The 18,496-nt window shown below is 37.1% G+C and overlaps 1 protein-coding gene across 2 annotated transcripts in view; it reads right to left on the reverse strand.

Moving 5' to 3' along the window:
* The window catches only part of LOC105196071 (frequenin-1), a 79,210-nt gene extending 61,156 nt beyond the window's left edge, over positions 1-18,054 (reverse strand). The window contains exons 1-2 of one of the 2 annotated variants that reach the window (XM_011161799.3): positions 17,878-18,054; positions 13,779-14,603 (exon numbers count right to left, since the gene is read on the reverse strand). In XM_011161799.3, the coding sequence (XP_011160101.1) occupies positions 13,779-13,842 (64 nt within the window). In that variant the 5' untranslated portion in view covers positions 13,843-14,603; positions 17,878-18,054. Of the gene's footprint in view, positions 1-13,778; positions 17,851-17,877 lie in introns of those variants that run through there. The other variant, XM_039459154.1, reaches the window with a different exon arrangement.
* Positions 18,055-18,496: the final 442 nt, after the last annotated feature.

The following is an 18,496-nucleotide window of genomic DNA, read 5'->3' on the forward strand; positions in this document are numbered from 1 at the left end:
GTTATGAAATGAGTATATCGTCGATTTCATTACAATATGTTGTGTAGCACGTTTCATATTATACTTGATTTTCGAACAGAGTGCATACCGCAATTATCCCGAGTTATCTTTTTCGTGAATGTATTAACAAAATCATTGCTTTTGCTCAAAATTATGTCAAGTTTATCGGAAAATTGAGTGAATATTTATATAAACAGTTTAAATAGTGCTAAATTATCTTTAGATACAAAATTATTATTAGATACAGAACTATAAAATATTTAGATGATTTTTTTATTTAGATACAACTCATTCGTTATTCTTAAAAATATTTTATCGATATTCATTACGAAACGACATCGATAATAGAAACTAATGCCAGCTATTTTATGATGTTTTGTATATTGACTATTCTATGAGGTGAAAATCCTGCATCAGAGAAAATGGCATGGTTGAATTCTATTGTCTTGATATATGAAGCTTCTAGGGACTGCAAATGCAGTTATAAAATGTATACATATATCATCGTTTCATTACAATATGCTGTGTAGTATGTCTCATATTCTACGTGATTTTCGAGCGCGGCACTTACAGTTACCTCGATTGTCTTTTTCGCGAATGTAGCAGTAACAAAATCACTGCGTTTTTTCCGAATTAAGTCAACTTATCAAGTTTCACGGAAAATCGAGTAAATATACAGACGACGCAGTTAATAAAATTATAATAATCATTCAATACAAAACTAGAAAATATTTAAACAACGTTTTATTTAAGTACTACTTATTCATTATTCTTAAAAATATTTTATGGATATTCAATGTCGAAACATCAGTAAATAACAGAATAGAGATAAAATTCCAAGCCAGCGATTTTATGGTGTTTTGTATATTGGCTATTCCATGAGGTGAAAATCCTCTATTAAAGGAAATTACATGATTGAATTCTACTATCTTCGTATATGAAGCTTTTCCGGGAGCTACAAGTAAAGCTATAAAATGTACATATCGTCGTTTCATTTCAATGTGCTGCGTGGCATATCTCATATTCTACGTGATTTTCAAGCGTGATACCAACCAGTTAGCCCGAATGTCTTTTTCGTAAATGTAGCAATAATAAAATCGCTGCTTTTGTTCCGAATTATGTCAAGTTTATCGAAAGATTGAGTGGATATTTATGTAGATGACAATTAATTAGAGTTAAAATTATTATTAGATGCGAAACTAGATCGAGAAAAAAGTATTTGATATTTGTGATTATAATTGTACGTTAAAATAATTATTATTAGGAGGTTCTATTGGTACAGTTATTAAGGCAAATGTACAGAACATCATTATAAGTCACTGATGTCACTTTATAAGCAAAGATTAATTTTCGAAAAATTACTTTAAAAAAAGTATTGTTAGATAAGATAAATTTTATTTTAAGCCAATATTGTGGATTAGTGAAATTAATAATTTGCATTTGCAGTCGCTGGATATGTGTAATAAAATGTGAAAGTCTTCACATTTTAATATGCACATTCAGAACTGTGCTCTCATTGTCCTCGTTCATTTTGTATTGACAAAAATTTTGAAAGTCCGTTGGATTAGTCTATCTACAAATTTTCAAATATCCCGAATCATACCTGCTCAAGGACATTTACGCTACTTACATGCACCAAATGACGTCACTTTATCTGATCTGCTTTTAGCATAAATAATTATAGTAAAAAAGAGAAAATTTTTATATTGAATTTTAATAAATGTATAACATTTTCATAAAATATTAATTTTATTATGAATTTTATCTACCGCATCATTGTAAATTGCTAATGAATAAAATTAATATATTTATATAAAACTTTTCTATTTTAAAGTTTGGAATTAATGGAATTATTACCTACATTTTTTACAATTATTAATTTTAGAAATGTAATTGATATAATTTATAATCATTTTTGGTTATAATGACAAATACCAAATACTTTACTTTCAGTATATAAAGTGTTGAGACGATTTTTTTTATTCAGATGCAACTCAATTCATTATTTTTAAAAGTATTTTAAGGATATTCAATGTCGAAACGATATTGACAAAGAAAAGACTGAAAGTAATAACAAGCCAGCGATTTTAGTGTTTGGTATATTGACTATTTTATGAGGTGAGAATTTCCTATCGAAGAAAATTACACAGTTGGACGATGAATTCTATTGTCTTGGTATACGAAGCTTCCGAGAGCTATAAGTACAGTTATGAAATGTGTATACTGTCGATTTCATTACAATACGCTGCGTAGTACGTTTCATTCATATTTCCGCGTAGTAGTTAACAATTAATAGTTATCTCGAAAGTCTTTTGTAAATGTGTGTTAACGAAATCGCTGCTCGGGATCTTGTCTAATCTTATTGCTTCGGGTTACACCGGACTTAACCAGAAAATCGAATGGATACTTACACAACAGTTAAGCGGTGTTAAAATTATCGTTAGATACAAAATTGTAAAATGTTTAGATGATTTTTTATTTAAACGTACTTTATTGTTTTTGAAAGTATTTTATGGATATCCAATATCGAAGTGACATTGATAAATAACGGAGTGAAAATAATGCTCAGCCAGCGATTTTAGTATTCAGTATATTGACGATATATGAGGTGAGAATTCCCTGTTCAAGAGAAAATTGCATGGTTGAACGAGGAATTGTATTATGCATAAGAAATGTCTAAGAATTATTCTACAAATGCAGTTTATACGAAATGTATATATTCGATTTCATTACAATATATTGCATAATATATTTTATTCTATACTTTAATTTGAAAGTCAAATAAATATTTAGCGAAAATTAAAAATATTAAACAATAAGCGTAGTAAAAAATAATAAAATAATAATAATATTATCATTAAATATAGTTGAAATTATTATTAGATACAAAACTATAAAGTAGTCAGTATTTTTTATTTAAATATAACTTATTAATTATTAAAAGTACCTTATAGATATTCAATGTCAAAGCGAATAAATGACAGAGTGAAAATAATGCCGAGCCAGAGATTTTATTACGGATTGTTTTATAGAGTGAGAAATCTCCTGTTCGAGGAAATTGTATGTTTGAAAGATAAATTCTATTGTCTTTATATATCAAGCTTCCAGGAATTACAAATGTAGTTATGAAATATATATGTTGTCAATTTCTCTTTCTCTCTCTCATTATTATGTTCTTTGTAGCACGTTTCACTTTAATTTTAAGCGTGGTCGTTATCTCGAGTGTCTTTTTCGTGAATGTGGCATTAACGAAATCACTGCTTTTATTGCTTGGGATTATGTCAAGCTTAATCGGAAAATCGAGTGGGATTTTCGTCAATGAATGTGGGCTTGTTTTGGCAAAGCCGATTTTCTCTTTTTCGGGAAAATCATCGTCATGTGGAAATAAAAATCTATTTACATAGCTGAGATTGCTTTGAATGTTAATTAGGATTCATTTGGTTTACTGTACATTAAAATCTATATAAATCTAATTACTAGCAAAATTAGCTTTGTAGTCGGCATTAGCGTTTAACTAGGGTTAATGCGCCACTTCTTTATACTGTCGCTGATGTAATATCGCGTTATCGCGCAAAGCGTAATGCGTGATATGGGATCAGAGAGCTAGGATCAAATCGCCGTTGGAAGCGTAGGCATTAGTGTTAGTCCTCAACCTTATTTTAAGAGGCCGTAAACCGTAAGGCTGTAAGGAATCGACCATCACAGTTAAATGTGAGGAGAATAATCAACTGTAATTGATCAATTTCTTATAGCCTTTTAAAGTAAGGTTGTGAACCAACACTTACTCATCGCGACTTCGTTTACACAAAAAGCGACTCTGGCCGAGATATTTATTTTTCGCAATAAATTCTTTACATTTTTTAGAATAAGAGGACAAGGCCTACAAAATACTTGTAAGCGTCAAAATTATTAACTTGATTAGTAATTAAATTTTTCTGATATTACATTTCTAGGTTCTTTGTTTTAAGTCCGGCAAATATATAATTTTGTAAACGTTTGTAAACTTACCTAGAAAATTACTGAGCACTAAAAAAAGTTTTTGACCGGTATAGCCTTTCTCGTTATTTGAATGTGTTGATACATTTCCCGGTTACATTAGGATATCGTTTATATAGGAAAAAAAATAGTATTTGTAAATTGATGACAAAATTGTTTGCACACGATACCATATAATTCATAATTTACCGGTTAATTTCTTATATGGAATAATTTGTCATGTCCAGCGACTCGCTTAACAGGCGGAATTTCATTTGCCTGTTTGTGCCACGGGGTCAGAAAGTTACAGTAAATTCGATCTAAATATAATGCGCTAAATATAACGGTCGCGAACAAGGGTGCATTACGCTGCAATTAGATACAATTTCCCATTCGTGTCAAGGGTGCGTGCTAATTTGAATTTTATCAAAGATACCACGCGCTCTCGAACATTGCCTTCGTGTACAAGGGGCGGGATCTACGATCTTCGCCAAACGGCACGTTCTCCCTTTCGTAATTAATACTTACTGATCGTTAATTATTCACAGTACTGCTACGAAGCAGTCGCCAATCCTGGTGCAATCCGATTCTCGCACGCTCGTGCGGTCGCTGCTCGCTCGAAAGTTGAATCGGATTACCAGCGTATCCAACCGAGTCTGAATTTATAATCTAGCAGGACGATGGTGCTCGCGCGCTAAAGGTGCATCCGCGCGTGAAATTCCTCGTGACCGGCCTCTAACGAGCTCGTAATCCGTAATAACTCGTAATTTCATAGTTATTATTCGCGTAATGAGAACGGCAGATCTCCCGCGCGAGGCCGTCCAGCTGGCAATTCGCGACAGTAATTTATCGCCATGGCACCAGGCTTCCGGCGCTATATCGCGTTTAAATCGCGACGGACACGGGGCTTGACATCCGTGTGCTGTTGGAGCGTAGACGTCGCATCGATAGCGCATAATTTGGACGTTATGGCAAGATCACATCCGACTGCCCGCCGCCGCCGCCGCCGCCGGCCCTGTCCACTCGTGACGATTTGTGTTACTGAATATTATATAATCCCGCACTCTCGTGTTTCGTGCCCGTTTTGCGATTTACATGTCATGTTTTCATCATCGATATTTTCCATTTAATGCGTTATACATGTCCTCCGGCTTTGCAATTCGAGGCAGCGTTTAATTTCACACTTGCTTTGTAACGATTTTTAACGTTTGATTCGAGAGAAACTGTCGACAAACAGTGCATCATCGCGCCAATTTTTTGTAATCGATCTGTAACGAGCCATTCGATCGAGTCGCTCTCTAATCTCGGATTAAGATGCTGGCGCCGTCAATTTTATCGATTGAACGCGTCTTACGAACGTACAATTTACAATATTTATAATCTATGATCAACAGATCTATGATCTTTACATATTACTACATCGAGATTTCATGCACACAATACACAATTTGTGAAACATTATATAGTATTCTTCTTAATTGGGCCTCTAAACGTAATTCTAACATGTAAATAAATCATAATGATTATAGAATCTAAACTGATATGTGAAAACAGAAACGATGAATGATTGAAAATTCTTAACAGTTATAGCTAGATAGATTAGTGCTGATATTTCTTATGTGATTTTATATACATTTTCAAGTTTCCTAGCTGAAATGTTATTTTTCACAGCCAATTCTTTACAGTTTTCAAAAGGAAAAACTTTTTCTTATTGAAATTATTGCTACATTAGATTACTTATTAGTATTATTTATTATTAAATTGATTATCAAATTTAGTATCGTGATATTCAGTGTTGCACTTAAATAATTTAAAATTATCCAGATAAAGGTAAGATGTAAATATACCTCTGATAAGACGGAGATAATTTAGTTTTAACTTATATACGAGTACATGAAAAAATTATGTACGTATTTATCTTAATAAATTTTTAGATAATATCGCTATTGAATAAAACAATTTAGGATATGAACAATATATTTATATATTTATTAACTATTCCTTCGTAGAATCAATATGCAAATAAAAATCGAAGTTAAAAAAAATATAAAGATTACATAACTTACAATATATAATGGCTAACAAAATTCCTTATAAAAGTTTTCGAATTTATAGTTTTGGGACAATTTTTATATTGTATTACTACTGATCTGTGCAATCTAGACTGCGTTCCTATATACACTGCCACTAAAAATCTATAGTTTACTTTACGTATATTATAGATTTTCAATATTGGTAGTAAATTTTGAAACGCAACCCTGTTATAACTTAAAAATATTCTTTTGTTAAAATAAATGGTAATTTGGAGATTGAGACTGTGAGGACACTACTTCATTTTTGTTAGTGTTTACGTTATCTTAGACAATTTGAAAAAGATTGCATTCCTTTTATTTAAAATTAAAATGAAAATAATATACATTTTAATAATTTAGATAAAAATAAAATAAAGCTATTTCTTTATCTACGTGAATATCTACGAGAATATCAATGTTTGCCTTTTTTTCTATATAAAAAATATTTCACATAGATAACGGCAAACACTGGCAATATTACTATTCTTGTTTAACTTATAACTGTGTTTCAAGATTGAAAATTTATTCGGCATAGAGTTTCGTGAACTTGAAAATGTATAAGTTTACATCTGTTATCTCTGTCGTTATTTCGCTCATGTAACTTTTATCACTTTTTCACAAAGTAAACGTGTTGGTGAATTGTCAGCTTTTGTTGCTATATTGAGATAAAATTCACCAAGAAAAAATTATAACTTTTTAAACATTTTCTTATTTTTATTTTTAAAAAATTATCCAGAGCCGTATACATTAGCATGTGTATTTCATTTTGTAAAAGGAATTATAATTCTGTGGCGCCAAAACGAAAGGTATAACTTGTTTAACAAAATGGTATTTTTGTCAGTATAAAACGGATAAAGCTAGCATCGCTTTAAATTTCGCATAGGGTCAGTGCCGTCATTTTCCAATGCTCCGATCTATCTGTGAGGCTACTCATGCGTTCATGGAAATTTTTACGGAGGTATTCATGAAAATCCCTTTCTTCTATCGATCGACTTGTTCAGAAATTGCGGACTCCCAAATTGGTTTTCGGATAAGATAGGTATTTTCCGCCACGTTAAGCATGCTAAAAGCGACGCGCAGTTTAAATTCGTTTCCGTAAAAGTCTACCCTCAGCGATCGCAATTAAAGTTCAAGAGTGTGGTGTAGTATCTAACGACTTTTCAAGAGACTCTTCCGTCGCGTAAATAATATAAAAATCCCGATGTCGAGGATTTTTAAAAAACGGGTACTCGCAAACGATAACGATCTACGGTAAATATCCGCGATAAAATTTCCTTAAAGAACCCTTGTCCTCGGAAGCTGTGTGCCTTCCGACAATGAGTCGTGCACGAATCGAAAGTTGTCGAAGGAGCGAATCATCGAAAGGTCTACTCGTCCAAGCGGAATAATAGACGCGGGAGCGGAAGATTTTCAAGCTCGCGGCTGATCAGCGAAGCGTACGTATTTTCGACAAAGGTCCTTCTAAACGTATCCATGGTGTTCTAATAGATAAGAGCTTGGACCCGCATTCGACCATCTGAAGGCCGAAGCTATCCATCAAGCCCGGACTTTTTGGCTGATCCTCCCCAGCGTTTTATAACTTATTTTAACGATATAAAGACTGACATCAGTAGCAGCCGTTTCGTAAGATATTGAATTGATAGGAAATTAATTTCAATTTGTCAAAGCAAAAAGTTTTACACGGTCAATATTATTATTCTGACTTTGCGTATTCTAATGTATGATTACAGCTAACAGAAACGTTTTCATATTTTTATAATTGAGATATAAGATATTCTATGAGATATAAGATATTTTACATTTTTATAATTAAGATATAATGTGAGACATTATAAAATAGAATGGAATTTATTACTTCAGTTTACAAAGCTAAAAGGGGATGCATTATAAAGGCATTGAGAAAATTAACATATTTGCACGTGAATATACGGTATTTAACCTTAAAGTGCTACGGTGGCTGAATTTTCACCCAGGGTCTAATTCAAGTATTTGCTATTAAATAGCGACGGTAACCAAGAGCTTGTGGTTCGGCCTATTCTCCTCTGTAGTATGTCTGTACTTAGACAGTGTCAGACTTTCATTACGTTCTTTATGACCTGTGATTTCAAACTTGTCTGAGCAAATATTCATTCAGAGCATTATTAATGTTAACTTTTAAGTGTTAATTTTTTTTCACTTATAATTTTTTGTAATACATTATATTGTTGGGTTTTGCGAGTAAGATGGTTTTTATAAATTAATAAATTTTTTAATGTGGATAGAGAAATATTTTTATAAAGATAACTATTTTAGAAATTTTCTATGAATCTTGCAATAATTTTTCTGTGGGTGATAGTGGAAATAAAGGCAGAATACAATTTGAGAATAAATCAAAATATAATTATAATATATGTCATTCATATAATAATTATATCTATTTATTTTATTCAGAAAGACATCATTTATTAGTTGAATATTTATTGCTATTGAACAGAGATCTTCTTTTACTTTATTTTTATACATATTTTTTTTCTACATGTTTTATTCCATTGCCGATTACATTTTTGAAAAGAGCAACTCAGCGATATCAATTGCGGTTTAATCATTTTGATTGAGATTTGCGTTACAAACATTTAAAATAAAAAAGGGATTTAATGGATTACAATAACTTTTAACAAGATTGTTGCATTAAAATTTATTTATCTTACATTAAAATAGCGTTAATTCAGTTATTGATCACCTTGCAATTTATAAAGTAGATATAAACAAATATTTACAAAATTTTAATTATATGGGTAATTTTTCACCCAGAATAGTATAAATGGCAGAAAAAGATAAAGCATTTTAAGAGTAATATTAATTAATTTGTCAAAAATTTATTATTTGAATTATAAAAAGCATCACTGAATACATGACATTGTAAACATTTTTGAAACAATGGAAACTTTCTGAATTTCTGAATTTTTCTGAATTTCTAAATTGGATGAAATTTATTGTCGCGTGAATATCTGCTAAATTTCATATCACGTATTGTACAAATAACAATGTTTGATTTACGATCGTTTTAAACAAACTGTTTAAATTGACGGTAGTCGAAATTATTTTTTTACACTGCGAACAAGCGAATAGAATATTGTTGGAGAGGGTAATTCAAAGCAAAGCTTTGATGTTCGTTAGGCGCGGTCTGCGTAAAGTTGCACCTGGATTATTCCCATACACGGAGTATAGCGGAAACAGGACGGTAAACGAGCGCGATGTGCGAATTTTACGGTACGCTGAACCGCCCTCTGTGCTTGAAAGAAAAGCGGGAAACCGGAGAATATTGTTGGACGAGATTATACATTTTTTTTCGTCGACGTGACTCAACACGTTACGGCATAATAAACGCCTGAAAACGCTTTCAACTTTTAGTCAATTTCGGCAAGCAATCGCACTTTGGGGTTAATTAATTCGACTCTGAACTTATTACAAAGTGACGAGAAAGGTGATAACGCAAATGTTATTCCAGGTCTCTTTATCGCGTTTGTATTAATAATATACAGAATAAATAATATACAGAACAAATATGTGCGTGAAGAGATTGAAACCTGTTCACTATCCTCGCGTGACGCTAAATATTTGTGCGGCCGCGTGTTCCGACAAGTTAATATTTCACATCGATAATACCCTGTCCGAAAACGGGATAAACGTTCAAGTAAGCATTACCACGTGCGTACTTTGCATTCAGCAAGCCTGGCACGATTTACTTCATTCTCGAGATCAAAGCGCGATGATGTCGGCAATGGCGTATAATATTAAATGTATACGGCTCGATAATCGAATACACATACGCATTATTGATGCAGGCGCAAACCCACGCAGAGTCACTTGTTTAACAAAGTTTGCTCTTGCAACGAGGTGTACTTCGCGGTATCCCTCAGCGCACGCAACTTTTTATTATACTGGGTCATCCGGTCGCGCGAGGTAACAAATTGGTTATTAAAGTGCAAAGGCAAGTAAGTCGTGACAAATGGACTGTCAGAGATCTTGTACATACCTTGGTCTATATCTGACACAGTTTCGTCTAACTAGAAATGTCAGCACGGTGCAAAAACAGAAATGTCATTTCGTTTATATTGCAGATTTTTAAAGGAAATGTGCATATCTGTTATAACCGTCGGAAGCACATTGTTTTCAAGTTAACTTTTAGTAAATGACGTATAAAATTCGATTTAACCATCGTGCTATCATGACGACTGTCTGGGATGCTCTGCTATCTGGGATTCTCGTTCCCACGTACGGTAAAACAAAGAACTAGGAAATAACGCAAATCTATGAAATAATAGTAAAATTTATAGAGCTGATATAATTCTATATATATTTCTATCTGATATAATAATTATTTTTTGTACTGTGTCCATTTCAGCAAGCGATTAAATAACATAACAGTGTTATCTAATTAGAAACTGTCAGAGTGGAATAAAACAGAAATGTCGTTTTCATTTAATGTTTAATTTAATTGTAGATACTGTAGGAAATGTACGTATCTATTAAATTTTAAGTATTGTAAGCAAAAGCGAAAACCAAGAAATAAATTTTATGAAATTAGTATGAAACAATAGAGGGCTGAAAATATTTTTGTCTATTATAGTAATTATTTTTTGAACAATATAAGCAAGCGACTGAATAATATGACACAGTTTTATCAAATTAGGTACTACCAACGGAGCGAAACAAAAGAATGTCGTTTTCGTTTAATGTATGCTTCACATTTCTGCAAGAATTGTGCACATCTTTTAACTTTTAAGTATCAAAAATAAAAACTAAGAAATAGTACAAATTTTATGAAGTAAGGGTAAATCTTATGAGAGTGACATATTCCTATTATTTTTATGCGTAGGGTAACTTCGTTATTTACACCGCAGAAGTAAAAAAAAATAGGAGTGGAAATAGCTCGCTTGCAACATTCTGCTATATGTCTTTATTTTATATTAATATTTATTATGTTATCATTTCAATTTTTTACTATTAATAAAATTATTGTGAGTTTAATCAATTTGTCAATGCTATAAGTGATACAGCGATGTATTAAAATATACGTAAAGTGATTTCTCTCTCTCTGCTGGGAGTGTAAAAGATTTAGTGATTTTTTCTTAATGCATAAGTGTAGAGAGACAATAAAAGATAGAATATACACAAAAATACAAGTGCTTAGCTTTTGTATTCCTTGTTTAATTTGATTATCCCACTCGTGAGTGGCCATAAATCTCACTCCTTTTGATATATAGCGAAAATGCAAGGGTTTTTAAAAGTTTTTTTTTAAATATGGGAAAATAAATATTTCATATTTCTAATTCTTTAATAGTAGTAGATAGTATGAAATGTTTATTGGTACAATGCTTTTTCCTTAAACACAGTAAATAGTACTTGATAAGTTAAGTTTCCACTAGGTGTGGCGTATGTACCGAAGTTACGAACAAGCAACTGAATAATATAAGAGTTCTATCAAACTTAAAAATTTTCAATGGTGCACAAAACAAAAATGTTGTTTTTATTTAGCGTATATTCCAGATTTCTGCAATATACGCATCTATTAAATTTTAAATATCATAAACAAAAAAACTTAATGCAAATTTTAAAAAGTAAGTATAGAATTTATGAGGCAGATACCCATCTATTATAATAATTATTTTTTGAACAATATTAGTAAGCGACTGAATAATGTGACACAATTTTATTAAGCTGGAAACTGTCAACAGGACGCAAAATAGAAATGTTGTTTTCGTGTTTTCGTTTAGTGTATGTTTCACATTTTTTCTGGAAATGTGCACATCTATTACATTTTAAGTATCGAAAACGAAAGTTGAGAAATAATGCAAATTTAATGAAGTAAGAATAAAATTTGACTGATATATTTCCGTCTATTATAATAATCTTTTCTTATATAATATGAGCAAGCGACTGAATAATATGGCATAATTTTATCAAAATAGAAACTGTCACCGAGGCGCAAAACAGGAATGTCGTTTTCGTTTAGTGTACGTTCCATATTTTTATAGGAAATTTACATATTTATTAAATTTTATGTATTCCAACCGAAAACAGAAACTATAATAAGAAGTAATACAAATTCTATAAAATACAAATATGTATAACTTTATAAGATTTATATGTTCGTGTCTTACAATAATTATTTTCTACAATTTGAGCAAGCGATCGAGCAACGTGACATAATTTTGTGCAACTAGAATCTGTTAGCGGGGCGTAAAACTGGAATATTGTTTTCATTTAGTATGCTCCAGATTTCTGTAGGAAATATGAACATCTATTAAATGTTAAGTGTACTGTTAGAGAAAGCGAGAATTCTAAGAAGTAATGCAAATTTTATGAATTCTATAACAAGAATAGAACTTTATGGGGCTGATATATTCCCATCTATTACAATAATTATTTTCTGTATGGCTCGTGCAAACGACTGAACAACCTGGCACAAAGGACGATGTCCCCTTATCATTAATCACGGTACGATCGATATCCTAAGAAGCCCATAGAGGCGTTTAGAAAAAGCACTGACATAGAAAAATGTTGACACGAAATCTCCGACCTGTCGCTGCGTTCTTACGAAAACGTTTGTCAAACGATTTGCGTGTAACGTTTATTAATTGAATCTCCGCTTGCGCATGAGGTGTGCCTGCGGTAAGGGCGAAAATCCTAATAAGGGTTCACGGTGAAGGCTATCATTAGTGCCAGAGTAATCACTTGGAAATGTCCGGTTCAAAAGCGTACCTGCCCTTCGCATTTTCACCCGAATAATTCGCGAACTCAGTCCGCCGTGCCGTATCTAATTTTTGCGCGTCCATAGCTGGAAATATGTAGCTGTTCGTTAACGGCGCGATAATTTTTGCGTGAAAATTATACGTGTGTTACAAATAGATAATAACGTCGGCAACTGCGTTCGCCATTTGCCACCGAGAGATTTTTAATGATTTTTACCGTCTGTTCTATCGACTATTCAAACACGCTATAAAAACGCTCGGTATAAATATTAGACTTACAAGTCGGTAAATGCAGGTGTTATACAACTTTTTACTGAAAGATTAAATAGAAGTCCGCGGTTGTAGACGTCGCGTCGCGCTCGCTATCGAATCGTGCTCTCGTTCAACGGAAACAAAGCCACGTGGCGTGGAAACGCGGTATGCCGTCACTTCCGACAGGCAAACTTTGTGTGGAATGGATTAAACACATTTTATCGAATGAAGGAGTGTACGTCGTCGTTGCGGCGCGTATTGAACGACCGTGCGATCGATGCGCGTTTAGCGTGTAGACAGAGGGAACGCGCGGAGAGAAAGCGATAGGTGGCTAAGGAGAAAGAGAGAGAGAGAGAGGCAGCGAACCTACGCCGGAGGCTGCGGTTGCAAGAATCGCCAAAATAACGCGACGGGTCAGTCGGAAAAATCGGAGGAACTCGTCTTTCGGTCCCGCGCGATCCTCGCGCCAGCTCGCCTGGAAGACCCACTTTTTGAAAAGTTGCGTCGGAAAGGGGCACGACGATCGGTCGTCGCGTCCGCGCCGGACGATTTAACTTGACGTTTACGAGCGGCGAACACGGAAATATCGCGCCCGGGAATTTATGATGCTCGCGATAATCAGGGACACGCGACGTAATCCGTCGTTGACGCGATTTCCCACGCACTTGCACTACGACGATGCAAATAAAGCAGACGGCGCGCGGCGTGGCGCGTACAATGGGCTAAGAGGGTTATTGCTACTTACAGTACGTGTCGGTGGTGAGACGATCGATGGTATCCTGCTTGAGCTTGCTGTTTTTCTTGCCCATCCTCGTAGCCTGGAGACGAAGCGGGTTTAACGTGTGCAAGTTACACCGATCTCCTCTCGCCGAGAGGACTCGAGGACTCCGCTTCTACCGCTGGATCTCTTTCGTAGCGGATTCTCACCGTCCACCTCGCATCTCCCGATCTCGCTAAATTGCAGTCGACAGACCGAGGAACGGCGTTCGCGTTCCGACGGGCGCACCGGGATAAGAGACGACGCTTTCGCGCTGCTTCACGAAGACAGGATGGATTTGCTGGACGATAAATTTCTCGAGGCGCGAGACCTCTCTCGCGTCTACCCCGCCCAGAAGTTCCTTGACTTCTCCTGTTTCGTGGCGGCCGCGGAGGTACTCTCTATCGAATTCCACTCGATAAGTTTCCTCGCCCGTGCCGCAATTTCCTCCTCCTCCTCCCCCTCGTTGAGCCCTCGCCAAACCGGTACTCTTCGCCTCGACAAGTTCGCCGGTGAATTCAATCCGAAGGCGGTGAGTGTTTTGCAGAACGGCGGAAACTTTTTCTTCTCACCAGAGAATAGCGCGTCCGAGTTTGCCGATAAATTTGCGTCGAGGGCACGGCGGTGCCGAATCGCGAGCGATACAGTTTGATTTAATTTGCTCGAGATGTGCGGACGGGCAGGATGGGAAGTGTACTTAATCGATTTAATTACGACACGGGCTACTCAGCATCACTCGCGTCGTCCTGCTAACGGGGTCGATTCTTTGATATGCCTCCCACGTAGACTTTTCTTTCGATGATATTGCTTTTTCTGCGGAGAAGACAGGAGGGAATTTTAATGAGGACGCGAGCTCTCCCGTGAATCAGTTTCGGGATCGCAGCTTCCCATTTTTCTTTCGCACTCGACGGGCGCAACTGTTCTGCAGCGTCAGCGCGGAAATTAGTATTAGAAATTAGAAACTTAAGCGCGTTCGAACCGCGAATTATGGGCGGGTGTCGAGGTAAGCGGGGGACAATTTTCCGGCGCGATAAGCTTCGCGGGATCATTAATCGCATCGCTTGGTCTCTTCGGAAGTGAAGTTTTGAAGGGCGCCGACGAGCTTCAATTCGCGAAGATCGTATCGGGAAATTAAGACCAACTCGGAGAAGAGGCTGGAAAACGTTGCAGGAGTTCATCAAAGCGATTACGTAATAGAGAAATTTGTTCCCCAATTGAAGATTAAACGAATACCGATGACCCGTAACGGAGACGTATTTCCGTCTTTCGAGAGTTTAATGCAAAATGAATGTCATACGCAAAGGTACAATGTTACTTCAGATGTCGAGCATATTAAAGTTTCAAAGGTCGTAAGACCGGACGACCGATACAAGCTACGTTCAGAACTTGCGTTAGCCAATCCCTTCTAGGCCATTATGTGCAGGGCTTTAAAGGCCAACGGCGTTACGGTATCTCCAACCTTATCCCGGGATTAAACGGAATTTCCACTAAATGTATTTCCTTAGCTCTCGCTGTCGCGATTCGCTTGTTCCGCTACGACGAACGCCTTTAATCCTATCGTTTTCCGGATGCCGTGAAAGAATATATATCAAGCCGTTTGTTACTCCGAAACGATAACTTTTATTACAATGTTTCTCTTTCTTCACTTTTTACCTCAGTTTATTATTACTACTAGGTTTTATAACTACTCACAAAAAACAAAATTATAAGAAAATATGAATCTGCAGTTTAATTAAAAAATTCAATTTTTTATTTAAAAAAAAACATATTAGTGAGATTGCCGTTCTTAAAACCAACAAAATTGTTGACATACGCTTTACAAAATTAGAAAATGTTCATAAATTTAGACATATAATATTAGGCATGAAGGTTTTTTGGTCGAAAAAAGCTTATCTTTTTTTACTTGTATTTGTCACTATCAGTTTTATTTATTATAAAAAATTTAATTTGATTTTTTTTAAATATCTGCAACATAGCGTGAAATTAAGTGAGTCTGATAGATTATCAAATTTACAATTACATTTGTATTTATTTGAATGTGCACGTCTTGATTTATTTAATTTTAACATTATTTATTAATGCTGCTGAAGAAGACTGAGTAAGTAGAAACGTACGGTATATGATTAAGCGAAAATAAATTTTATCATCAAAAATAACACTTTGCTCGTTTGTGGCCTTTAATTTTTCTTTGATTATCTCTCTTAATATAGTAGAGCGGTAAAGAACGATCGAGGGAAATAATAAATTGTCGTTAAAAAAGAGTATTGAGGTAATCATTCTAGAGATGCGCGAATTGATTATATGACAGAAGAAACGCGAGCTCGGTTATATCAGCGTATTTATCGGGACGTCATTGGTGTCAGTGAATAATGAATCGCGTCCTTTCCCGTGCTTTCTATATCTATCCCAATCTCTTTGTAGCGTCCAAGCGGATTAATTGAGTCGCGATTGAAGACAACGAAAATTCTCGGCTAAAAAGGCACAGCCTCCAATTCGTCGAAGATTAAGTGAAGATAGAAAAATACGGTCCGCGACACGCCGTGAGCCTGATTCGAAACGAGAACCCGTCCGCCGTCGTCGGAACTTGGTAAAAACTTGAAACGGAATAACAATGGAACAGGACGCGCAGTCTCCACGGAGAGAAAGAGCGGATCGTGGGATGAAGTTACGACAAAGTTGCCTCCTTCCTTCCCTCCCTCTCTCCTCTCCCCCTCCCCTCTCTCTCTCTCTTCTTCCCGTTTTCCCTAATATGAAGAGCTCACTCGCTTCTGAACGCAGCACGGCAGAAGACAAAGCGAACGAAGAGGAACCGAGCGAGATCTCACTCTCAGGGAGAATCCGCGAATCCGCATGCGGATCAGTCGGGCTCATGGCGAATTCACGTCACGTCGCGGTCGCGCGATGGCGCGTAGTGTCGCGTCGCGTCCCCGCGAAGTTCGGTTAAGCGCGCCTGATACCGGGGGGATTTTGATTCATGCGTTGTTCGTGCGTTGTGTCGCGCGAACAAAATTGCGGAAGTCGATCTACATGAGAGACGCGCGACGGCAGCAGCGGACAACCCTGCGAAATTCGAGGAAGGCCACGACGAGAGGGGGGGGGGGAGAGAGATCCTTGCCGAACAATTAACTTCTGGTCGAGGTCGTGCTGCACCCTTGACCTCGCGCTGTACATCTCGTATGTTTCTTGAAGAGGATATGCGTTTTCACGCTTATTATTACATTATAAATTAGTCGAGCTGATCGATGTCGAAAGAAAAATTTGAGAAACGCGTGAAGGACGAACGAAAGCGACAAAATGAGGAAATACGGTAGCAATTTCCCGTTCTCCGACTCGAAAATCCTCTGGAGAACGTTTGCGCTGAAAGGCCACGGAAGCCTGATTATCGGGAGACCCTCTCCTGACGCAGTAGCGTAGCCCATTCATAAAACAGACCGGATATCGACAAGAGAGAGAGAGAGAGAGAGAGAGAGAGAGAGAGAGAGAGCAGCTCTCCGGGGTGCACTAGAGCGCCGTGTCTCCGTAGCTTTCGATCGTGACAGTCGATAGCGCGAAGATAAAGGGTATTATCGTCATGTATCACCAGCAACACGCGCAACTTTCGCACAAAACGTCGATAGATAGACCGTGGAGAACGCCATCGCGGGCGCTCTGAATGAAGACAGCGCGCGGGGGAAACCATCAGCTGGCGGGCGGGAATCTTGCACGTTATTTGCGAAACGTGCTCGCTATCAACAGGGACCATCACTGGCGGAGATTAGCTGCTGGACAGTTTGATCAAGATACAGTCGGGATATCGCGTTCCGATAATTAACTTAGCGATACGCTCCGCTCGATCGAAGCCCTCGTCCACGCGAATCGGCATCCCAGTTATTCGAACCGTATCGATTCGCCGCGCGATTGCGTGGCGGAGCGATCGCACGATTGCGCGAAATTGGCTCTGTCACACGCAACTTGACACGATTTAACATGGATAGACGCTGCGCTTGGGAAGCTGGCGAACCCCAGCCCGCGTATAACCGATTGGTTCCCGGCGTTCACCAACGCGGTTCACCCCATCACGATCCCGCTCGCGCATCTTCGTGCAAACCTGTGTGCTGCTCGTAGGCGCGTCCTTCCGCGAGTATTCTATCCGGATACTCGGTAGTAAATAGAATTTCATTCATGAGTTCTCAACCGTTAGGCGAGGTATATTTGTCGGCGAAGCGCGGATCAGTGACGTCATAGCGTCGCGGCGCCTGGCGTCAGACTGGCTCGGCGATGACATTACGTGGACGTGTGTTGGGGGGTTACGTTAGCGCAAGCGCATCGCACGTACCTCGAGGAGGAGATGCTCGACTGTCCACCCTCCCGTTTTCTCTCTCCTCCGCACGTAGTGCGGTTCCTCCGATTCCGCTACCGCCGCCGCCGCCTTCGATCCTCTTCGCGCATTCTCTCCCTCTTTCGCTCCGTCGTGCCTACGCTCTCGCCGTCTCGGTCGATCGCGTTCTGCGTCGTTTTCACCCTTGTCGCTCTCTCTCTTTCTCATTCTCGTCTTTCCCGATTTTCCCAACTGTCCCCTCCCGCTCCTGCTTTCCTTCTTTCTTCACCTGCTGGAGGAAATTTTTCCGTCTTGGCTGCACGCACGAGTGGCGCGCCGTCTCCCTCGATTTCGCAGTCGTCTCACCACACGCCGTCTCTTTCGCGGATACGTTTCTGCCACTTCATCC

Source organism: Solenopsis invicta, chromosome 16, assembly GCF_016802725.1.
Source record: "Solenopsis invicta isolate M01_SB chromosome 16, UNIL_Sinv_3.0, whole genome shotgun sequence".
In the NCBI taxonomy this organism is placed as follows: domain Eukaryota; kingdom Metazoa; phylum Arthropoda; class Insecta; order Hymenoptera; family Formicidae; genus Solenopsis; species Solenopsis invicta.